Here is a 19,555-nt window from a genome sequence, read left to right as displayed (position 1 = left end):
ATATTTTTCTGGAGTCAAAATCAATATTTGTGGGTCAAATGATTTACAAAGATAATCAATATTCAACTTAAAGTTATTGTTTAATGTGTATGCCTCTATGTCTGTAAATTGTAAAGAAATATCTCCCTTCAACAGTTTGTAAAATTATAGTTGAATATAGTTAAATTATACAAGCTAACTTCTTTTTAAATAAAGGTGACACAAAATCTAAAATTCCACTTACTTATTATTAAACTATTAATACAAAGAAACTTGTCACGGATCAAGAACACACTCAACAATGTAAGTGGAACAGAAGCTTAATGGGAACTTCATAATCTTGCCTTGTTCAACAGATAAGCGTGGAGACAACTTACAGGTATCTGTGCCGCCCAACATCAAGAAATTAAAGTTCAATTATTTACATGTTACTTTCGCCTTTGCTTTATTCAAAAATGCAATGTTGCATCCTGGAATGTGTGGTTAAGGGGGAAATATCACCCTTAACTATTTCAGAAGAGGGGGGTCTCACACTAAGCGGGGGAAGTGGGTGACATACTGACTAAAGATAGGTATTTCGTGTAATGCTCCTGCCGTCACAAGAACTGACTTTGTCAGCACAGACAGTCAATTTGCAATCGAACGTCACGTGTTCTTGCATTGTGATTATATGCAGGGATTAAGATTACCGTGCTATTTAACTGTATCAGCTGTGTACATGTCCCCGCGATTTACCGGTGATTTTCGAGATGAATTCTGATGCAGTGGTCAGAAAAAAAATTAATCTAGTTACATGTATTACTTACTATAACACTGAATTGTGTGATTTGGATTAATGGTTTTGTTGCGTTTGAAGCTACGCAGTTTTTTGCTTTTCATGAGTATTTTCACTTTACGCTGCGTCATATACATTGACATTTTATGCTTTTGTGAAACTATTTTGAAAAATAATGATGTGATTAACATGCAAGGTTGTACATGGTATGGTCATAACAGGGCTAAGGGAGGGTCTGGTGGAGTGGGGGTACTTGTTGATAATTACTTCTTATCTATACATATTGTTGAAATTTTAGACAAGCGTATTGAAGATATCCTGTGGCCTAGCAAGCAGTCATCAGACAAACTGTGTGTTGGTGTCTCATACTTACCACCAGCTGGTTCATCAAGGGCATCTGATCCAGAAGTTTTCTTCAACCATCTACTAGAAGGTGTTCATCAATATCAGAATGTGGGTAAGCTACTACTAGCTGGAGACTGGAATTGATGCTACTCAGATGTGTCAGATGATATTGAAAATGTGGATGTGATCCCAGCACGTGACATACTGGATAAAGGTTATAACTCTCACGGTGAATTGGTGCTGAACCTTCTTACTGATCTTGATCTGCGTATGGTAAATGGTAGACTGGGGATGACTAACTTCACATCTGTATCAAGCTAAGGACGGGCTGTGGTAGATTATATTGTTCTTCCTCATGAACAGCTACATTATGTCTCTGACTTAAAAGTTCATCTTATGTCTCATGTAGTTAATATGAAAACCATGGGTGGAAATGTAAAGGTGCCTGATGGAAACAGCATTAAGACTAGATAGTGATGTGTGTGTTAGCAAGTTCAGTGTGTGGGAACCAGTCCAGTCTTGTAAGAAAGAACGCTTTGCGGTTATCAACCTTCCAAGTGATATCTTTGGGGATGACGAAATAGTAGGAAAAATAGAAGAGACAATACAGTCTATCGAAAAACAACTTCAAGTGGGAAAAGATAAAGGCTTTGATACCTATGTGGATATAGTTAAAGGGGAAATGCATAAAAAACTTAAAAAGTTGAATAATAGTAAAGCTAACACAGGGAGCAAGTGTAAGTCTAGATGTAAACCTTACTGGAGCCCTGAGCTGCAGGATATGTGGGACTCTGTGTGTGAACTGGAGGAGAGGTGGTTGTCGTTCACGGGAAAGAACTCTAATGTATCCCATCATAAACATCTCTACATGGATAGAAGAAAACAGTGTGACAAGTCATTAAGAAAATCGAAAAGGAACTTCCAACTGCAAAAACAACAAGAATTGCATCAACTAGAAAGCACTAATAAAACAAAGGATTTCTGGAAGAGAATAGGACATCTTGATACTCCACAGATTCCCATGGAAGTGAACGGTGCTGATGGTGAAATCATAACTGATCATAATACAGTGCTTAATACTTGGTATGACTCTTACAGTAATCTGTATAATACATCCAATGCTAACTTTAATGAGGAGTTTTACAGCCAGGTAGTGGAGGAAGTATCCAACCCAGGCCCTGTCCAGGGTTCAGATGTCATCATTCAGAACAGGAATATTAACTATACTGAGGTAGAACGTGCTGTATTGAGGTTAAGAAAAGGCAAATCAGTTGGTTTTGACGATATACCTGCAGAGGTAATTCCAAACCCCCACTGCATCAGGCTTTTATTTAAGAAATACAATTCGTTCTACCACCATGTATAGTGTAATAAAGCACACTTTCGCCCTGAACTATTATAGTTCATACTGTTTTGAACATTCTGTATCACCTGCTTTGTGGAGACATTGTCTTATAGAACCCATTCCTAAACCCGGTGGAGATGTGCGAGACCCTCTGAGCTATCGTGGTATTACCAATACTTCAGTCACCTGTAAAATCCATATTGATATTCTAAACCGAAGGATACAGCAATGGATGGAAGATAATAATGTTCTTGTGGATGAGCAAAATGGTTTCCGCCCTAAGCGCAACTGTATTGAACATTTATATACACTGTGTAATTTGATACAAAACCGGAAAATAAGTAAGAAGAGTACACACGTGTGTTTTGTGGACTTCAAAAGGGCCTTCGATACAATTAACCAGTCATGCTTGTGGTTCAAGTGGATGAAGATTGGAATCCATGGAAGAATTGTGACTGCTATTCAGAGCATGTATGATGATGTGAAGAGTCAAGTTGTTCTAAATGAAGTTTATACCTCTCCATTTTCTGTATCACAGGGAGTCAGGCAAGGATGTAAAATGTCATCCACATTATTCTCTGTATATATAAATAATCTTGCCGAGGAAATCAACCAGGTACAGTGTGCAGTTAGGTTTGAAGATTCAATGCTTTCTATGTTCTTATATGCAGATGATGTAGCTTTTATTGCTCCAAATGAAGAATCTTTACAGAAAATACTGAATATTCTATCTACATGGTGCTCTAAATGGAGACTGGTGATTAACATAAATAAGACTAACATTTTTCATTTCAGGCCCTGTTCATGCATTCCTACACGTTACTCGTTCTGCTGTGGTGAAGAGAAAGCGTCATTAACTAGTTGCTACAGATACCCGTGGATCTGGCTATATGAAGATTTGGACATGAAGAAATCTGTGAAAGAACTGTGTAAAGCTGCTACCCATGCACTGTCTGCAATGTATTTCAAGTTCAAGAGTACTGGAGGTCTAACCTACAAAGTGTATAGTACTCTAGACAAAAAACTGGTGGAACCTATTCTCTTCTATGGAGCAGGTGTGTGGGGAGTTAATGTGTTCAGGGAAATCCAATAAGTACAGAATAAAGCATGTCGATACTACCTTCGAACAGGAAATAACTCGAACAACCTAGCCACGAGAGGTGATATGGGGTGTACTTCTTCCTCTGTAATACAACATATTGAATTATACAGACTTCTCTTTCGTGTCAGAAATATGTCTGATTCACGTACAGTTAGAAGGATATAAGACTGGTCCTGCAAAATCAACAAGTATTGGACTAACATAATTATCAAGTCTCTCCACTGATCGAATGCCCAGTGGATTATTACAGAATACTGGAGTATACAGAAAAATAGTTTCTAAGGGAGTTTCTTACTTTTCGTGATGGCCTGGAGTGGTCTCAGAAATTGTGGGATGATACCGGAAAAGTGAATGGTAATAAGATAAGGACCTACAGATGTTTTAAACATGTCCCTGTTGTTAGTTCTTATGTTAAATGTCTTTGGAAAAGAAAAGAAAGAAGTGTTCTAGCCAAGTTCCAGAGTGGTTGTCTCCCTTTAGCAACTGAAACTGGTCTTTACACCATGCCCCCAACTCTGTTGGAAAATAGAACCTGTGTATATTGTCAAACAAATAACACTGACGATGAACGTCACTTCTTGATGAATTGGTTTTTTTTATTCTGACCACAGGTCTGACCTATTGAATGATGCAGAGGCGATTAAATCTTCCTTTGTTAAGTATAATCAGGAGACTAAATTTCTATTGAAATGTAATATTTTACAGCCGCGTCTGGCAAGGACTTTAACAGCCATGTTTAAGCGACGTTGCTCAGCTGCATAATACTACAGTACCAACCCAAATGTCTCCCCGCCCCATCTCGTATGTCATACATAGGCCATGTGGCCGGAGTCTGTACTTTATATATGTGTGCATTTTATCATTACAACTTTTACATGTTTCTACAAATGTGAGACACATGAAATAAATTACTTTCCTCCTTACAATGCAGTGTTGTGGCTGAATGAACACGGCGCGAATCATTGGGAGGCTCTGACAAATTACAAAGGAAACAGGATTAACGTGGACGCTTTTTAATTTGGGCACATATAAAAATATCAGTAAAGATATACATTTTATTAAATTCGACATGTAATTGTCATTTGCCCATTTGCCATAGTAAAACTCATTTCTGTCAACGTTTAATACAACTTGAGCAGTTCAGACACGCAAGGGTGTGGTAGTCGAGAGTCTATGTTCCTGTGAGCCTCGTGCCAACTGCTCCCTTCTCAGAAGACGGACGACTTGGTCGATGTTTGTGGTGGTACCCGTCCTTCCCTTCAAAAACGTATAATTTCTCACAAATAGTTATGTTCAGGTGTAATTTCTTAACCATTATTTTCCTGAAGTGCACGTAGACATACCGATCAGGAAATGTTCACTTCCAAATGTTTCAAAGACAATGTTACCAAGTTGTGAACTGGTTTCAATCAAACTGTATGTAAACCTGTTTAAATGTTTCTAGAAAGTTTCTAAGACGATGGTGCGTAGAAGTTTGTAATTTGTTTCTTCATCACGTTATAATAATGTTGCTCCGAACGTTTTCATAAAACATAAGGTTTCCATGAAACAATTCCCGGAGAAACCATTAGAAAATGGTTTATTAACGTGTCAACTGGGAAACTTGGAAAAGAAATCTTTCTACTAATGGATTATGCCTGGTGACTATTGTAATGTTTGTATAATGAAATACATCTGAAATACAAACGCACTCTACTCCTGACATGGATTATGCTTCCCAGCACCTAATCTTTAAGCCTTGGCGGTACTCCCCTACATCCTTGCAAATTAGCTCTCCCTGGAAAACCTAAATATACATTTCAGCCTTCCAGGGACATCGGAAAAATACATTTTAGCTTTCCCGCGACGACACCGTTGGATTATCTGGCCCAGACTCGATTATTTACAGACGGCCGATATACTGCAACAAACAAACAAATCATTCAAAAAGAGACACGATGTATACGCCTTGCTGTCTCTGTGCCAGTACACAACCATAGGGTCTGGTGTTGTTATTTTTTTCAGCATTATTATAGATATTTATACAGCGCACATATCCATGGAACTAGTGCTTGATCAAGGCGCAAGTATTGTTTCCTTCCATCACTGAATGTCAGTATCAACATCAAATCGTATTATCAATCTCATCTCCCTGGGGAGTATTCATCTCTTGCTGTCACTAGGTGCACCGAGTCCACTGTACCTCCTAACAAGGTACCCAATTCACAGCTGGGTGGACTGAGACACACAGTCACAGACCTTTGCTCAAGTTTACTGCACACTGCTGTACCCGCAACTGGGTGTTTGCACGTATTCACGTGGCCACCATCTGGTCATATACCAACGGATTCGTGGGTTCTTTTAAGCACACGGGGCTGTATACTGTACACTAGGGGTTGTGACATCATGGAAAGAGTCTGAACACAAATTTGACTCAAGGTTTTCACACCGGGTCACAGATGGGTTCGATTCCGACGCCTCGCGCTTGCTGGATCACTTTAGCCAGCTCGCCCATCGCACTGTGTCTTCTAATGAAATTTCTAGTTCATTAAAAAAATGGAATATTGATCAATGTGGTCGAAATTTCATTTGTTGCTTGACAGCAATTTTATCTCAAACAAGTTACTCAAAAGTGACCCTCGATAACCTGAATTTCAATTTCACTAATTTTCGTTGCTTCACTTTTTTGTATGTGTATGCAACTCACACTATACTCTCGGCTATAACGTGGGTGGGCACACTCCAGTTCAGACATGACAGCATGGAATTCTGGGTGGGAGAGTGTGAACCGCCGGAAACCCGCGACAACATGGACAGGATTCGGACAACCAGCATTAGCGCTGTGGAGTTTCCCCTGCCGTTACAGGAAAGCGCCTAGTAACACATCGCGTTGAGGAACTTGAATACCGTGTCTGCACTAAACCACTATGTATAGCCCTAGTTTTCCGCTGCATCGAAGAATGTCTCGCCTGTGAGCTCGCCACTGCATTCCCAGTCATACAGACTAATAAGTAAGTGTTGACGAATTTATGCTTATTTGTAATCATCACTATATCAATATTAAACGTCTGGATAATCTCGAGAAGAGTTAAGACTGAGTGTATTTTAATAAACATGTGTTGAAGAAACCAGTCGACTGGGAACAAAGTCAGGATTAAGACAGGACGTTGACCAAGTCGTATGTGGTGTAAGTGACGATTCAAAAGAATAAATTAATTAGGGAACGTAGCATGTAGAATAGTGTTTTTTCCCCACAAATTTCCACGTGTGTTTATAATCGTTATCACAATTAGTACATTGGAAGTATGACTAGTCTGACAGGAACTCACAGTACTTGTTCTTTGTTTAACATGTAGCAGTGCTTTTAATCTACATGTCTGATATCAACTTATATATTTCAGATTGTGCAGCTCATGAAGGGTCCACCAACCTTAGCATGTAGGGAATTGTCATTCATAAATAATATCAACCTCAAATGTGTTCGGATTATACACTTCTCATCAAAAGTCGTGACTCCCGAGTGTAAATATAGACAATTACTCCAACTGTTCTAAACTAGATTTTGCCAAACATCCCATACTCTTTAAGGTACTGTTTTCATATGAATCGTGATGCATTGCAAGACAAAAATCGTAGCTCTGAAAACATTATTATTCCGAGTTCAATAAATGCGAAAATTGGCGAATTCTTAACAAAACTTTAGATCCAAACACAGCTGTTTACAAACACGATATTTGCATATGCTTTTCAGCAATTTGAGTCACGGTCCTCGTGCAGTTTATCTGCATAATGTTTGCAGTTGGTTCCCCCAAGTTAGTGGAGAGATCAATCGATGTAACCAGATATAGGTGTACATACCTTAAAGTGATTGTTTTAAGTGAGTCTAAATATTTGATGGGAAATATATATTTTCCTACGTCATACATGTAGAATTCTTCTTACAAAATCGTACTCTGAAATTATTACGAGTAAGATAGGATCAGTCAGACTTATGGCATCTTTACATGACTTACTCGCGCTTGTCTAACACGTGGTAGTGAACTTGAAAACTCGTCTGCTTTCAATCTACGCGAGATTTCAACTTTGAAGACGAAACCCATGAGGTCATGACTGACCCATTAACCTTAGCACACAGGGAAATGTTATTGATAAAATCAACCAATCAAATATCAGAGTCAATCTTACACAGCTATTTTGGACTTTTGAGACCAGAACATTCCGCAATAGAAGTTATCCTTAAAACTGTTACTTTGATTTGAGATATCAGTAACGCCCAGATTTGAAGAGATCTCATACTGAATTACAGATATCACTAAAGAATTATAATGTCTGCGGTTTTTGATCCAAATTATTTCCAGCTACCAAGAAGTGAATTTAAGACAGCTTTCATTAATTTCTAACATGATTATGCACGATATGAAGGTAATTGTTTCAACGATATCTTAAACAGATTCATCGGTAAATAAATGGTAAACAATTGATAAATATCACCAAATATTTTTCTTGATATATCAGTAACACGTAAAATTAACAAAATAATTTTAATTGCAGGTGAAATCTCTGGGATGTCTCTCTCGGATTTAGCTTCTGTTTTTAATTTCATGTTGTTAACCTCTCTGAGAGAATTTCATCTGATCCCACTCATGTATTATTTTCATCTTTGACCTTCAGGTCGCGTTTACCAAATGCCTGTATTAAAACAAAAAGGGTTCAAAATTCTATTTGAAATATTTGTCTTTTATATGTCTGTTACTTCGTCTGTCTTTTGTGTTGTTTTGTGCTTTCGCAACCTATATGTATTTTTAGTATGTAACCACTTTCAAATGCAAAACGAATTCCCCTCTGTTTAATTAAGTATTGTCATTGGTAAAAACGTGAAAACGACTTGCCATGATGCCACAAGCAAACCACTTTGTGTTTCTGGGTACAAACTACTTCAATAAATAACAACAGTAGGTACATCGTCACCTATATATATTACCCTTGGACTAACCTGCCACCAACAATCCGCCAAACATGGGCTGTTGAAGACCAATGCTATATCGGATCTCCACGGACTCAAAACAAGAACTTAGCATCGGCTGCCTTGTGCTGGTGTATTATCATCATTATATCACCATTAAATGTCAGGATGACCTCGAGAAGGACTGGGACCTAATGTATTGCAATGTACATGGTGTGATGGTGACTGTGATTACGAATTGAGAACAATGTGAGGAAGTACAACTTAAGTCCGGTTTGGTTAGAGAAAATTAACAGAACGACACTTTAAAGATACATTTCACTGACAAGAAATGAAGCATACAGACTTTATATATACATGTTCACATGTATTTGAATCCACTCTGTCAATGGCGCTCCTTGTTTCGCCATACAGATTATAGCTCATGGTTAAGATAATCTTGTTTTGTAAACCTTGGTAAAGACGTTACACGCAGTTGACAAAGAAAGAAAAACAAACGAAACAAATACAAACAAAAACCCGAACAAATATTTCTTGAACATCCCCAAACCATAATACGAGGAAATGAAATTCATTTTCAAATCAAATGTGCAATGTTGTTGTGTGATCTTTAATTCTTTGATTTTCCACATGTTGTTAAGCAGGATATTGTTTTAAGCCCACAAAAGCTGACATGGAATCCAATTTTCAGAACCGTCGCGAACAGAACATTTCTTCATACTCATCCATATTCAGGATCGTTCTAACTGCCTTCCCATATAAGAAGCTGAGAAGGAATGAGCTAACATACCTACATGGCCTGCAGATGAAACAACATACCTGCGTGTCCGGCAGATGCACCAACATACCATTTATGGCCTGCAGATGCAACAACATACCTTTTATGGCCTGCAGATGTAACAACATATCTACATGGCCTGCAGATGCAACAACATATTTACATGGCCTGCATATGAAACGACATACCTGCGTGTCCTGCAGATGAAACAACATATCCACATGGCCTGCAGATGAAACAACATACCTGCATGCCCTGCAGATGCAACAACATATCTACATGGCCTGCGGTTGAGACAACATACCGTTTATGCCGTGCAGGTGAAACAGCACATCTACATGGTCTGCAGATGAAACAACATACCTGCGTGTCCTGCAGATGAAACAACATATCCACATGACCTGCAGATGAAACAACATGCCTTTTATAGCCTGCAGATGAAACAACATACCTTTTATGGCCTGCAGATGCAACATCATACATTTTATGCCCTGAGGATGCAACAACATACCTGCGTGCCCTGCATATGAAACAACATACCTTTCATAGACTGCAGATGCAACAACATATCTAGATGGTCTGCAGATGAAACAACATATCTACATGGCCTGCAGATGCAACAACATGTCCATATGGCCTGCATATAAAACGACATACCTGCATGCCCTGCAGATGAAACAACATATCCACATGGCCTGCAGATGAAACAACATACGTGCATGCCCTGCAGATGAAACAACATATCTTCATGGCCTGCAGTTGAGACAACATACCTTTTATGCCCTGCATATGAAACAGAATATCTACATGGCCTGCAGATGAAACAACATACCTTTGATGGCCTGCATATGAAACAACATACCTTTGATGGCCTGCAGATGCAATAACATATCTACATGGCCTGCAGATGAAACAGCATACCTTTTATGGCCTGCAGATGAAACACAATATCTACATGGCCTGCAGTTGAGCCAACATACCTTTTATGCCCTGCAGATGAAACACAATATCTACATGGCCTGCAGATGAAACAACATACCTTTGATGGCCTGCAGATGAAACAACATACCTTTGATGGCCTGCAGATGCAATAACATATCTACATGGCCTGCAGATGAAACAACATACCTTTGATGGCCTGCATATGAAACAACATACCTTTGATGGCCTGCAGATGCAATAACATATCTACATGGCCTGCAGATGAAACAGCATACCTTTTATGGCCTGCAGATGAAACACAATATCTACATGGCCTGCAGTTGAGCCAACATACCTTTTATGCCCTGCAGATGAAACACAATATCTACATGGCCTGCAGATGAAACAACATACCTTTGATGGCCTGCAGATGAAACAACATACCTTTGATGGCCTGCAGATGCAACAACATATCTACATGGCCTGCAGATGAAACAGCATACCTTTTATGGGCTGCAGATGCAACAGCATATCTACATGGCCTGCAGATGAAACAGCATACCTTTTATGGCCTGCAGATGCAACAACATATCTACATGGCCTGCAGATGAAACAGCATACCTTTTATGGGCTGCAGATGCAACAACATATCTACATGGCCTGCAGATGACCGCACGAACCCGTTCGTCACCTCTTACGACAAGCATAGTCGCCTTTTATGGCAAGCATTGGTTGCTGAAGGCCTATTCTACCCCGGACCTTCACTGGTCAGTAGTTGTAGCTCAAGATCAGTTGTAATCTGGATCATCATGGGTTTAATTTTATAAAACATTCGACTTTAACTTGGAATTTGGGTCCGTCTTGCGTCCATTTTGCGCGAAAATGTTAAATGCCCTTAAGGCAAAGTTTTATGTAAGATGCTGCCATGGTATGTGTTATATGGGGCTGGCTAAAATTACGGATTATCGAGAATAGGAAAAAAATATTAATCATTGTAGATATGAAAATTGGGCTGTAGGTAATATCGCAAAAATAAGCTTTGTGACAGAAAAAAGTTTAATTTTTTTATTAAACAAATTACCTGTTAAGAACTTTAATCATGGTCTGCATCATAATTATGTTCAGGATGTTGTTTAGTTAATTTCCAATGCTGAAACATGTCACCACTCACAAGTGAAGTGATATATTTTCATTTCTTTCAGATATTTGTTGACAATCGATCGAAATTTTGTTAATGATTATCGATCTCAATGATCTGTATCGACAACCCCACCCCCCACCCCCCACCCCCTACTATGTCAATATTTTGACTATGCTGTTGGCTTAGAGAAGGCTGTATATTTAGTGCTCTGTTATTTCCATTCGTTATCACTGAATCTGCTTTGGGCTGTTTCGGCAATTGTAAACATGCCGATGCAACTTTAGACATTATGTCCGAAGTCATGCCCCACTCAAGAATGAAGGGAAGAGAAGAGAGAGACAGAGAGGAAGAGTGGGAGAAGGTCTCACTTGTGTAGTGTGATACCCAAAGACAAATTGTAGGACGTGGTACACATAAAGACGTTTCTGTTCTAGGATGATGTTGGTGACGAGTTTATATTAAAGACACTGGTGAATGAGAAGACAAAAGGGAAGGAGGTTTACAGTGTCGAATTTGAACGTTATGCTTGGGAGTTGAATATATGCAGGATGGATGACGGTCAAGGACAGACGGATGATAGTGAAACAGATGATAGCACACCAGCAGAGTACAAAACAGGCAGTAATGGAGACACGTCATCAGACGAGGAACATTTGGAACCTGCAGGTATTGCCAGGGGCAACCCACAAGGAGCAACTGAAGGAGCAGACATGGAGCATGCCGAAAACAGGGCTGTTTGTGAACAGAGTGCTGATGAATATAGTGATGGCACAGACGAAGAAGGGGATGGGATACAAGACATGTCACAACTTGGAGCAGGTGCTATTGGAGTCAAATTCCAGACTGTTCATCAAGAGTCCTACGAAGTTGTAGACAAAGGTATGTGTGATAATGGTAACGCCCGTCATGCCTAAATGGAAACGGCAGTCAGTGATGCCAGGCAACCTAAGCATCACCGCAGGATCAGATCAAAAGCCTGAAAACGTTAGTGAACAATGTAAATCCAACAAATTAATGACCACATTGCACCTTTTTCTGAACACAGACTAAGTTAATGAGCTGATGGGCGATATGACACTCTTGAACGTTACTATCCTGACCTGTCATACTGTTTACAGTCCACAAATTCCACATTTTAACATCGTTGGTATTGATATGACATTTGTTTGTGTCCCTGAGATCCAGCTTTGACCCGTTTGTTTCCTGCGTAGATACCGCATCACTAGCACATCACATTATGGGGTGTTGTCAGCTCCCACAAGGAGAAACAGCAGCAGCAGTCCAGCAACAAGAGCAGCTCCAACCTTCAGCTGATCTAAGAACATGTCTACAGGTTCCAGGAACAGCAGCCTTGACACCTGTCTCCACGTCGCCTGTTCTACCCAGAATACCAGAATCTGTTGTATCAGAGTTAAAGTCATCCGGGTTGCCTCTAGTACCAGTGTCTGGTGGTTCTTCTACGGGTGAGTACTGTTTTAAGATATACAAACTGCAGGTAGAGTTCTTGTACAGTTCTGCAGGCGAGCGATGTAGCACGATAAATTAGATTCAGTTGTGGAAAACTCTCAATACGGTATTTTCCAAAAGAGGAAGTTTTTTTTAAAAGGTTGACCTACCGTAACATGCGTCATTGCCTGTGTATGAAAACAAACGATTCATTTTATACAACGAGAAAATTTCTGAAGAGTGTGTGAGTAGGGTTTTATGTCACTATTAGCACTATCCTAGCACTATCCTAGCAATATCATGGCGAAGGACACCAGAAATGGTCTTCACACATTGTACCCATTTGGGGGAACTGAGCATGTATCTTCGGCGTGACGAATGAATGAACCACCAGGCCCCATTTCTGAAGAATTCAATCTCCCAGATATCGCCTGTGTCATGACTTCGGACAACACATAGAAGACCATCCTCGATATCTCCAGGGTATACTTTCCGATAAATCACCATTATGCCCTGAATGCATCTACGGTCGGTGAATATATTACCTCCCTTGATTGGCTTTTTATCCGATCAGGTGTCTCCGCTTGAAAGTTGAGCATACCAATCACAACTCACATTCGGTTTTTAAATTATCTTACTGATTAAACTTGGCAGCACGAATGATACAGAGGTACTCTGAAAGAGGTAGGAGGAGTTCTCGCTTCTTTTAAAAGTTTTGCACCTGTCAATTTTTCTGTATGATTTTCCTCAAATCCGAGTCGCACTTTCAACAAAAGTTCGCAGCTGCAACCGCTATTTTTGTTGACACTAGCAAACGCTGTTATAACGGCTGCTTAGCTTACTGCCTGCAGGTGAGAATGTGGAGCCAACAAAAGAAGATAATAAAACAATTTCTTGTTTTATTGGGCTGAGCTTGATAACGTAAGAACCTACGTCGAAACGTAAACAGTAGATAAGAAGTCATCCATAAAGAGGCATTCAGGGTAAGTGGAGATTTATTAGAACGTATGCCCCAGACATATCGAGGATGACAGAAGGGGTGATACGTTAGATTTACCATTGTAAGCAAATGTACTTTAACCAAACACTGAACGATACTTCGTCGAAAATATTTAACCACAAAGGAAATAACGATCATGAAATGTTGGCATCTCGTTTATATGCCTCAGGTATTCTGCAGGTTAATATTGTCACCCATTCGGTGTATGGTCCAGGTGGTTCGAACTCTGCATTGACTTTGCATGTGGTGCACGAGTCATTCCACAAGCAAAACCGTCGGTGATACAGGGAACGTCAGCACTGAGATTGTCAGCACTGGGTTGTCATGTCTTGTCTGGAGTCACTCTCCACGTCATAGTTCCCCAAACCTCACTGAACATAATGCTGCCCTCAATCACTCGAATTTAAGTCCAAAGACTAAACGCATCTATGCCAGCTTCAGCCAAGTTGTTTCTGCTACAGTCACACAGTACAACCTTATACAAGTACAGCAGCAGTTTGAAAATGTGACAGTGAAGGGAAGCAAGAATCTGAACATTGGTGGAACACAGAATGTTGGTACAACTCCAGCCAACCAGGAAGAAGAGGAGAAGTCACCGACTGCAGCACAGAGGATCAGGAGTAAGTTATTTGACAGACTAGATTGTTAATCTCCCGGAGGTGACCGATTAATCCTGACTCTTATATGACTGCACAATGCCATGGATAAAGTGTTCAAATGTAACATGTTATATTTAGGATTACACTTTCTTAGTAAAGAACAGATTCTAGTATGAGTTCTATTCGGGATTCGAAACAATAGCCTCAGAGTCAATCACCAAAGCGCCAGCACCCACAGTCAGCCGTCTAACCAGCTCAGCCACCGCGTTTTCCAAATGAATAAACATGGCCTTCGGTGCCAGTTTACACTTATCAGAGGGGTACAGGGGTACAGATTGTCGCAAGCTAGACTACTAATAGTTCGACTTCCTTTACGCAATAGTCAGCTCCGCTGACATGGTTGATGCATGCCATCGTGTGTGGAGTAAAACTGCTAATCATTTAAACTATGCCCGTATTTTGAATTAAAACCGTTTGAAATCTCACTGGTTGTTTTGCGGTATTTTTTGTTAATATGATTTCATAAAAAGTCTACAAGGGTTCAGTTCACAATACGTTTGAAACTGTTACGTCACTCATTCACTTTGCATATTCATATAGGGATTTTGGAATAATATGTTAGAATCTTAAACTACACAGATTTTGTGTATAGTTAAATGTGTAAAATATGTTATTTCCACAGAAAGAACGACATCTAGGATACAGTTATGGACTAAAGACATGGTGGAGACAAAAGCCCTCAAGAAAGTGAAAGAGAAGCTCGACAGAGGTGCAACATGGGTGACAATTACAGGAAAACCGGGAGAGGGGAAGTCCACAACAGCATACATGGCTCTCAACGATCTGTACAGTCAGGGGAGACAAGTATACCAAGTGGTGTCACCAGCAGAGTTCAATGAGGTCATAATGACCTGCTCTAATCCGGTCATTCTGTTGGATGATATATTTGGAGATTTGGAATTCGACGCAGCTGAGTTGGCCAAATGGAAATCGAGTCTCCGACCTATTGTGGATGTGAAGAATCCTGACCAATATGTTGTAAACGATCCTGTTGACAAGTCTACCAAAGCGGAAAAAGTCTCAGAGAGGAGAAAGGTTGATCAAGCTCAGAGAAAACAAACAAGTCCAAACAAAGACAAAACTATCATAATCCTCGTTGGCCGTGACTATGTGCTGAAATCCTCATTGGCAGACTTGGGAAGGATGGCAGACTACATTTCCAGTCCCCAATATGTGGTCGAAGTTTCCTCACAGAGAAAAACTAAAGAGCGAAGGAAGATATGGCGTGTTCATGCTGCAGCAAAAAACATAGACTTTGAAGAGTCAGTTGTGTCTCAGATATGTATGTCAGATTGTCCACACGGCTTCCCCTATGTCTGTAAACTGTTTGTCGCAGCATATGAAAAGGATTGGACTCGCCTTCAAACGCAAATGTTTTTTCAAGCGCCACTGGATTTTCTCAGAATGACTTTGGATAAATTTCTTCAAGATATGAAAAAGCGGTCTCTGTTCAAGGCCATGATTAAAAGAGATGGGAAAATTAGTTTGCAAGAGCTTGAAGAGGATGGCAGTCTAGGATATGAATGCATAGAAGCAGCTGATGATTTGGTTGGATCCTACCTCAAGAAAGAAGATGACACCTACATGTTTGATCACCCGTCAATGTATGAGAGTGTTTCCTTTATTCTCAGTACAAAACAATTGAAGTTTGTTATCGAAAATTGTCGGTTGTCATTTCTCCATCAGCGACTTCGCCTTTCAACCGCCGGAGAAAGAGAAGAAAACGTTGTGGGTGAGACGGGTCTTATTGTAAACATCCCATGGACTTATGCTGGGCATTTAGCAGGAAGATTTGCAAGTGAAATTGAAAAGTGCAATCTGCATGTGTTTTCACATCAGGCATTTTGTAATTCAGACTTTGTTGACTTGCTAATGACCCGGTTTCACATGTGTGTAGCGGATATTGTGAAACTAACTGATATCTCATCAAAACAGTCATTTTACGAATTTCTTTCCAGCATCCAGTCGCATCATCTCATCAAGTTTTTCAAGGAAAAAGAAAATGGATCATTTATTCAAAGTGAAGGCAGGGAAACAGTATACAGCAGAAACTAAAGACAGCCTGTTTGCCAATCAGATTTTCTCCCTTACCTTGACTTAATGCACCAAAATGAATAACTTCAGATATTATCACATCAACAGAATATTCCAAGATCTAGGCTGTCGAACATGAGTGGTGCTTTCCTTTAACCACGCATTTACTGGTTCAGCATCACAGTTCAGTGGAAAAGGCAAAATACTGCATGGAAGATTTGAATACCCTCTGGGATGTGACTGAGAGATTTCCATTTCCTGTACTGTATCTCTTCCAACCTGAGGACAAAGACTCGGAAGCGTTTTCATCACTTGAGCGATTCACATGCATCAGACAGTCAGACAGCACTGCATCAATGAACATAGTCAACGAACTGCGACAACGTGATAACAAAGTGATAACATATGTTACATTTGGGATTACAATTTCTCAGTAAAGTACAGAACACTGGACACACTCAAAATATGTTTTATCATGATATTCCTGAACGTTTCGTGCTTAGTCAAGGTGTGTCGTGATCAACTACTGCACTGACAAGGTGTCTGACTTTGAGGGTGTGGGTTCGAATCCCGGATGGGACTCCAGCCAACAAAAGTAGCAGAATCTGTACTTTACTGAGAAAGAGTAAACCCAAATATGTGACATGTTATAAGAAAATAAGAAAGACAGTTTTCCCTACTTCTCCTGTGACGTTCAGTACCATATTTAGTTAGTAAGAAGAGCTGTACTCACGGTGGGAACCCGGGCACTCTGGAGATCAGGAGGTACTAAACCAAGGGCACCGAGGACAATGGGGACCCTGACGAAAGTGTACATGGAATGCAAGCGACATATAGGCGAGGCCCGCATGCTTTTAGTATGTAGGAAGTCTTTCCTGAATCTTGACAGTTATATTGCCGTGAAAAGGAACTTAAAAGTCTATGATATATGATCCCCAAGCATGGCAAAGAGCCACGCTATCATGTCTTTCAAGGTTAGGAGGACTCGATAACAAGATCCTGTTCCTTCAAATTTGTATCTCCTTTGGCAAGGAGCTGGATATGTCATCCATATAAAGGAGATGAGTAAGTGGCATTGGGGATCTGTGCTGAGGAGGTCTGTGCTGAGGAGGTCTGTGCTGAGGAGGTCTGTGCTGAGGAGGTCTGTGCTGAGGAGGTCTGGGGTGATAACTCTCCTGGTCTGGGATGATAAAAAAGTAAAGGCCTATACGAACTCCCTGGAATATTCCCCTTCTGATTGAAATAATGTCCAAAGCTTGCCGTTGCAAGTACATCCCAAGTTGAGTCGACCAACAGCTCAGTAAAGACTTGTGTAAATCAAGTAGTCAGTGAGGTCAATGCAATGAAGAGACTTCAGAATCCATTCATGAGGGGCACAGTCATATGCTTTTTTGTAGGCATTTAAATTTGTCTTGCTTTACCACCTTCGTATTGTTAGAGGCATCCTGTCTGCTAGAAAAAAACACTTTAAAAAATCACGGTGAAATTCAGGACAGCCGTGTTTGGTAAAATAGATTAGAATGTGACAAATACACGGTTCGACTTAATATAAGAAAGCAACCTATTTTGTCAGGCAAACATGCGTTCTTGGTTCCATTTTCAGTCTGCATTTTTCCTTTTTTTTAAATCTATATCACATTCGAACATCCCCAAGGAAGATAAAATTAGCTTTCGATTTTATGCATATTTTTCCTAAGACTATAAATACAGATGTAGGTGTACAGACTGAACGGAAGCATGATTTAGCATGGTACTTTGTGGTTGTATGTATGTGAAACCATAAATCAACCAATATATACTGAACCGAAGATGAAACGTCACCTACAAAAGGTTTACCAGATATATTTCATCATAACCTTAGTTATTTGTCACTTTATCTAGCTCGATCTGGTTCGTAGCCAATGCTCAAGAAAATTTGATTTCAGATTCTGTATTTGCTACAAAAAGCATGTCGTCAAAACAAGGTTATTAAAGTAATGATGAGACGAGTTTTTGTGCATATTTCATGAAAATGACAACAATGCATGTGCATCCCGAGGTGTCAACCCGATAAGAAGAGCTACCGAACATGCACCGAACCGTACATCGTTCGTCAGTAGCGACATACCACGGTTATTAAGGGAACAGAGGGACCAAGCTTTAGAAGACTGAATTCTGGCCACACTGCAAGACATGTTGCAAACCATTTCTCTGTTCATTTTCGAACAATATACCCCCTCAGTAACGAGTCCAAGCACAGACGACCGTCCTCGCAGTGGAAGACCACCCATGATAACGTTGAGGCAAAAATCGGCAAATTGTCCGTCATCACGTGGAAAATCGTTTTGCAAGGGCTAGGAAAACTACACGGACACCCATTGCCAATCACCAGAGGCCAATCAACGCCAACACTGTGCTGAGGCGTTTGAGGCAGAGAAACGTCAGATCCGGGGTCTGATCCTCACTGCTCGTCCCCAGTGGAGTTGCGAACTGTAGTCTTTGACGACGAAAGCCGCTAATGTCGTGACACATTTTGGAAAATGGAAACCACGTCTTCTAGCACGACAACGCGTACTGCCAGAGCAAATACAGTCTTTCTCCGTCGACTCGGCATATAAACTCTTCCGTGGCCTTCAGTCCACACTTAAACCCGATAAAACACACGAGGGACGAGATTCAGAGGAGGCTCAATGATGTGTGACCAAGACTGGACGCACGTTCCTATGGTCTTCATTTACGCCTCATCCACTCCAGACCCGTGAAGGTCCCGGGGTAGAAGAAGTCCAACCTATTGGAACAGAAACGGTTACACACGCTTCACGATATGGATACCCTCGTTCGTGATGACACGATTCCCTTCAGGGACAGAGAGCAGCAGTATAACACCTTGTTGCAACAGATGTTGGCGTTTCAAGACAAAGCAGCAGCAGCTGCAGCAACAACAACAACAGCACGACGCACCAGCCACACGCAACCATGGAACGGAATCCCTGCCAACACCAGTCAGGAAGGAACAACACCCCTCGGGAAAGGAGGGACTCCTCCCCTCCTAGCTGCTCCCCGTAAGTACGGTTTACGTACTGAGTTACACTCTGGCCTGTGTAGAGGT

At 40.5% G+C, this 19,555-nt stretch overlaps 1 protein-coding gene across 1 annotated transcript; it reads left to right on the top strand.

The window, feature by feature from the left end:
• Window positions 1–1,547: 1,547 nt before the first annotated feature.
• On the top strand, window positions 1,548–16,488 carry LOC137272126 (uncharacterized). The gene is made up of 5 exons (XM_067804482.1): window positions 1,548–2,396; window positions 11,763–12,207; window positions 12,540–12,791; window positions 14,236–14,394; window positions 15,056–16,488. Exons 1-5 carry the CDS (start codon window positions 1,548–1,550, stop codon window positions 16,486–16,488), a joined length of 3,138 nt encoding a protein of 1,045 aa, XP_067660583.1.
• The last annotated feature ends 3,067 nt before the right edge of the window (window positions 16,489–19,555 follow it).

This window comes from Haliotis asinina, chromosome 1, assembly GCF_037392515.1.
Source record: "Haliotis asinina isolate JCU_RB_2024 chromosome 1, JCU_Hal_asi_v2, whole genome shotgun sequence".
NCBI lineage: Eukaryota > Metazoa > Mollusca > Gastropoda > Lepetellida > Haliotidae > Haliotis > Haliotis asinina.
The sequence above is the reverse complement of the archived record's forward strand: the minus strand, read 5'-3'. Positions and strand labels throughout refer to the sequence as shown.

What these genes read in the sequence shown, in the direction of transcription:
- LOC137272126 (XM_067804482.1), top strand. Translation starts at nt 1,548, where the DNA reads ATGGAAACAGCATTAAGACTAGATAGTGATGTGTGTGTTAGCAAGTTC. An exon ending in GTCTGGTGGTTCTTCTACGG is followed by an intron (nt 12,792 to 14,235) that starts GTGAGTACTGTT and finishes TTTCTGCTACAG; the next exon opens with TCACACAGTACAACCTTATA. An exon ending in TGCAGCACAGAGGATCAGGA is followed by an intron (nt 14,395 to 15,055) that starts GTAAGTTATTTG and finishes TTATTTCCACAG; the next exon opens with AAAGAACGACATCTAGGATA.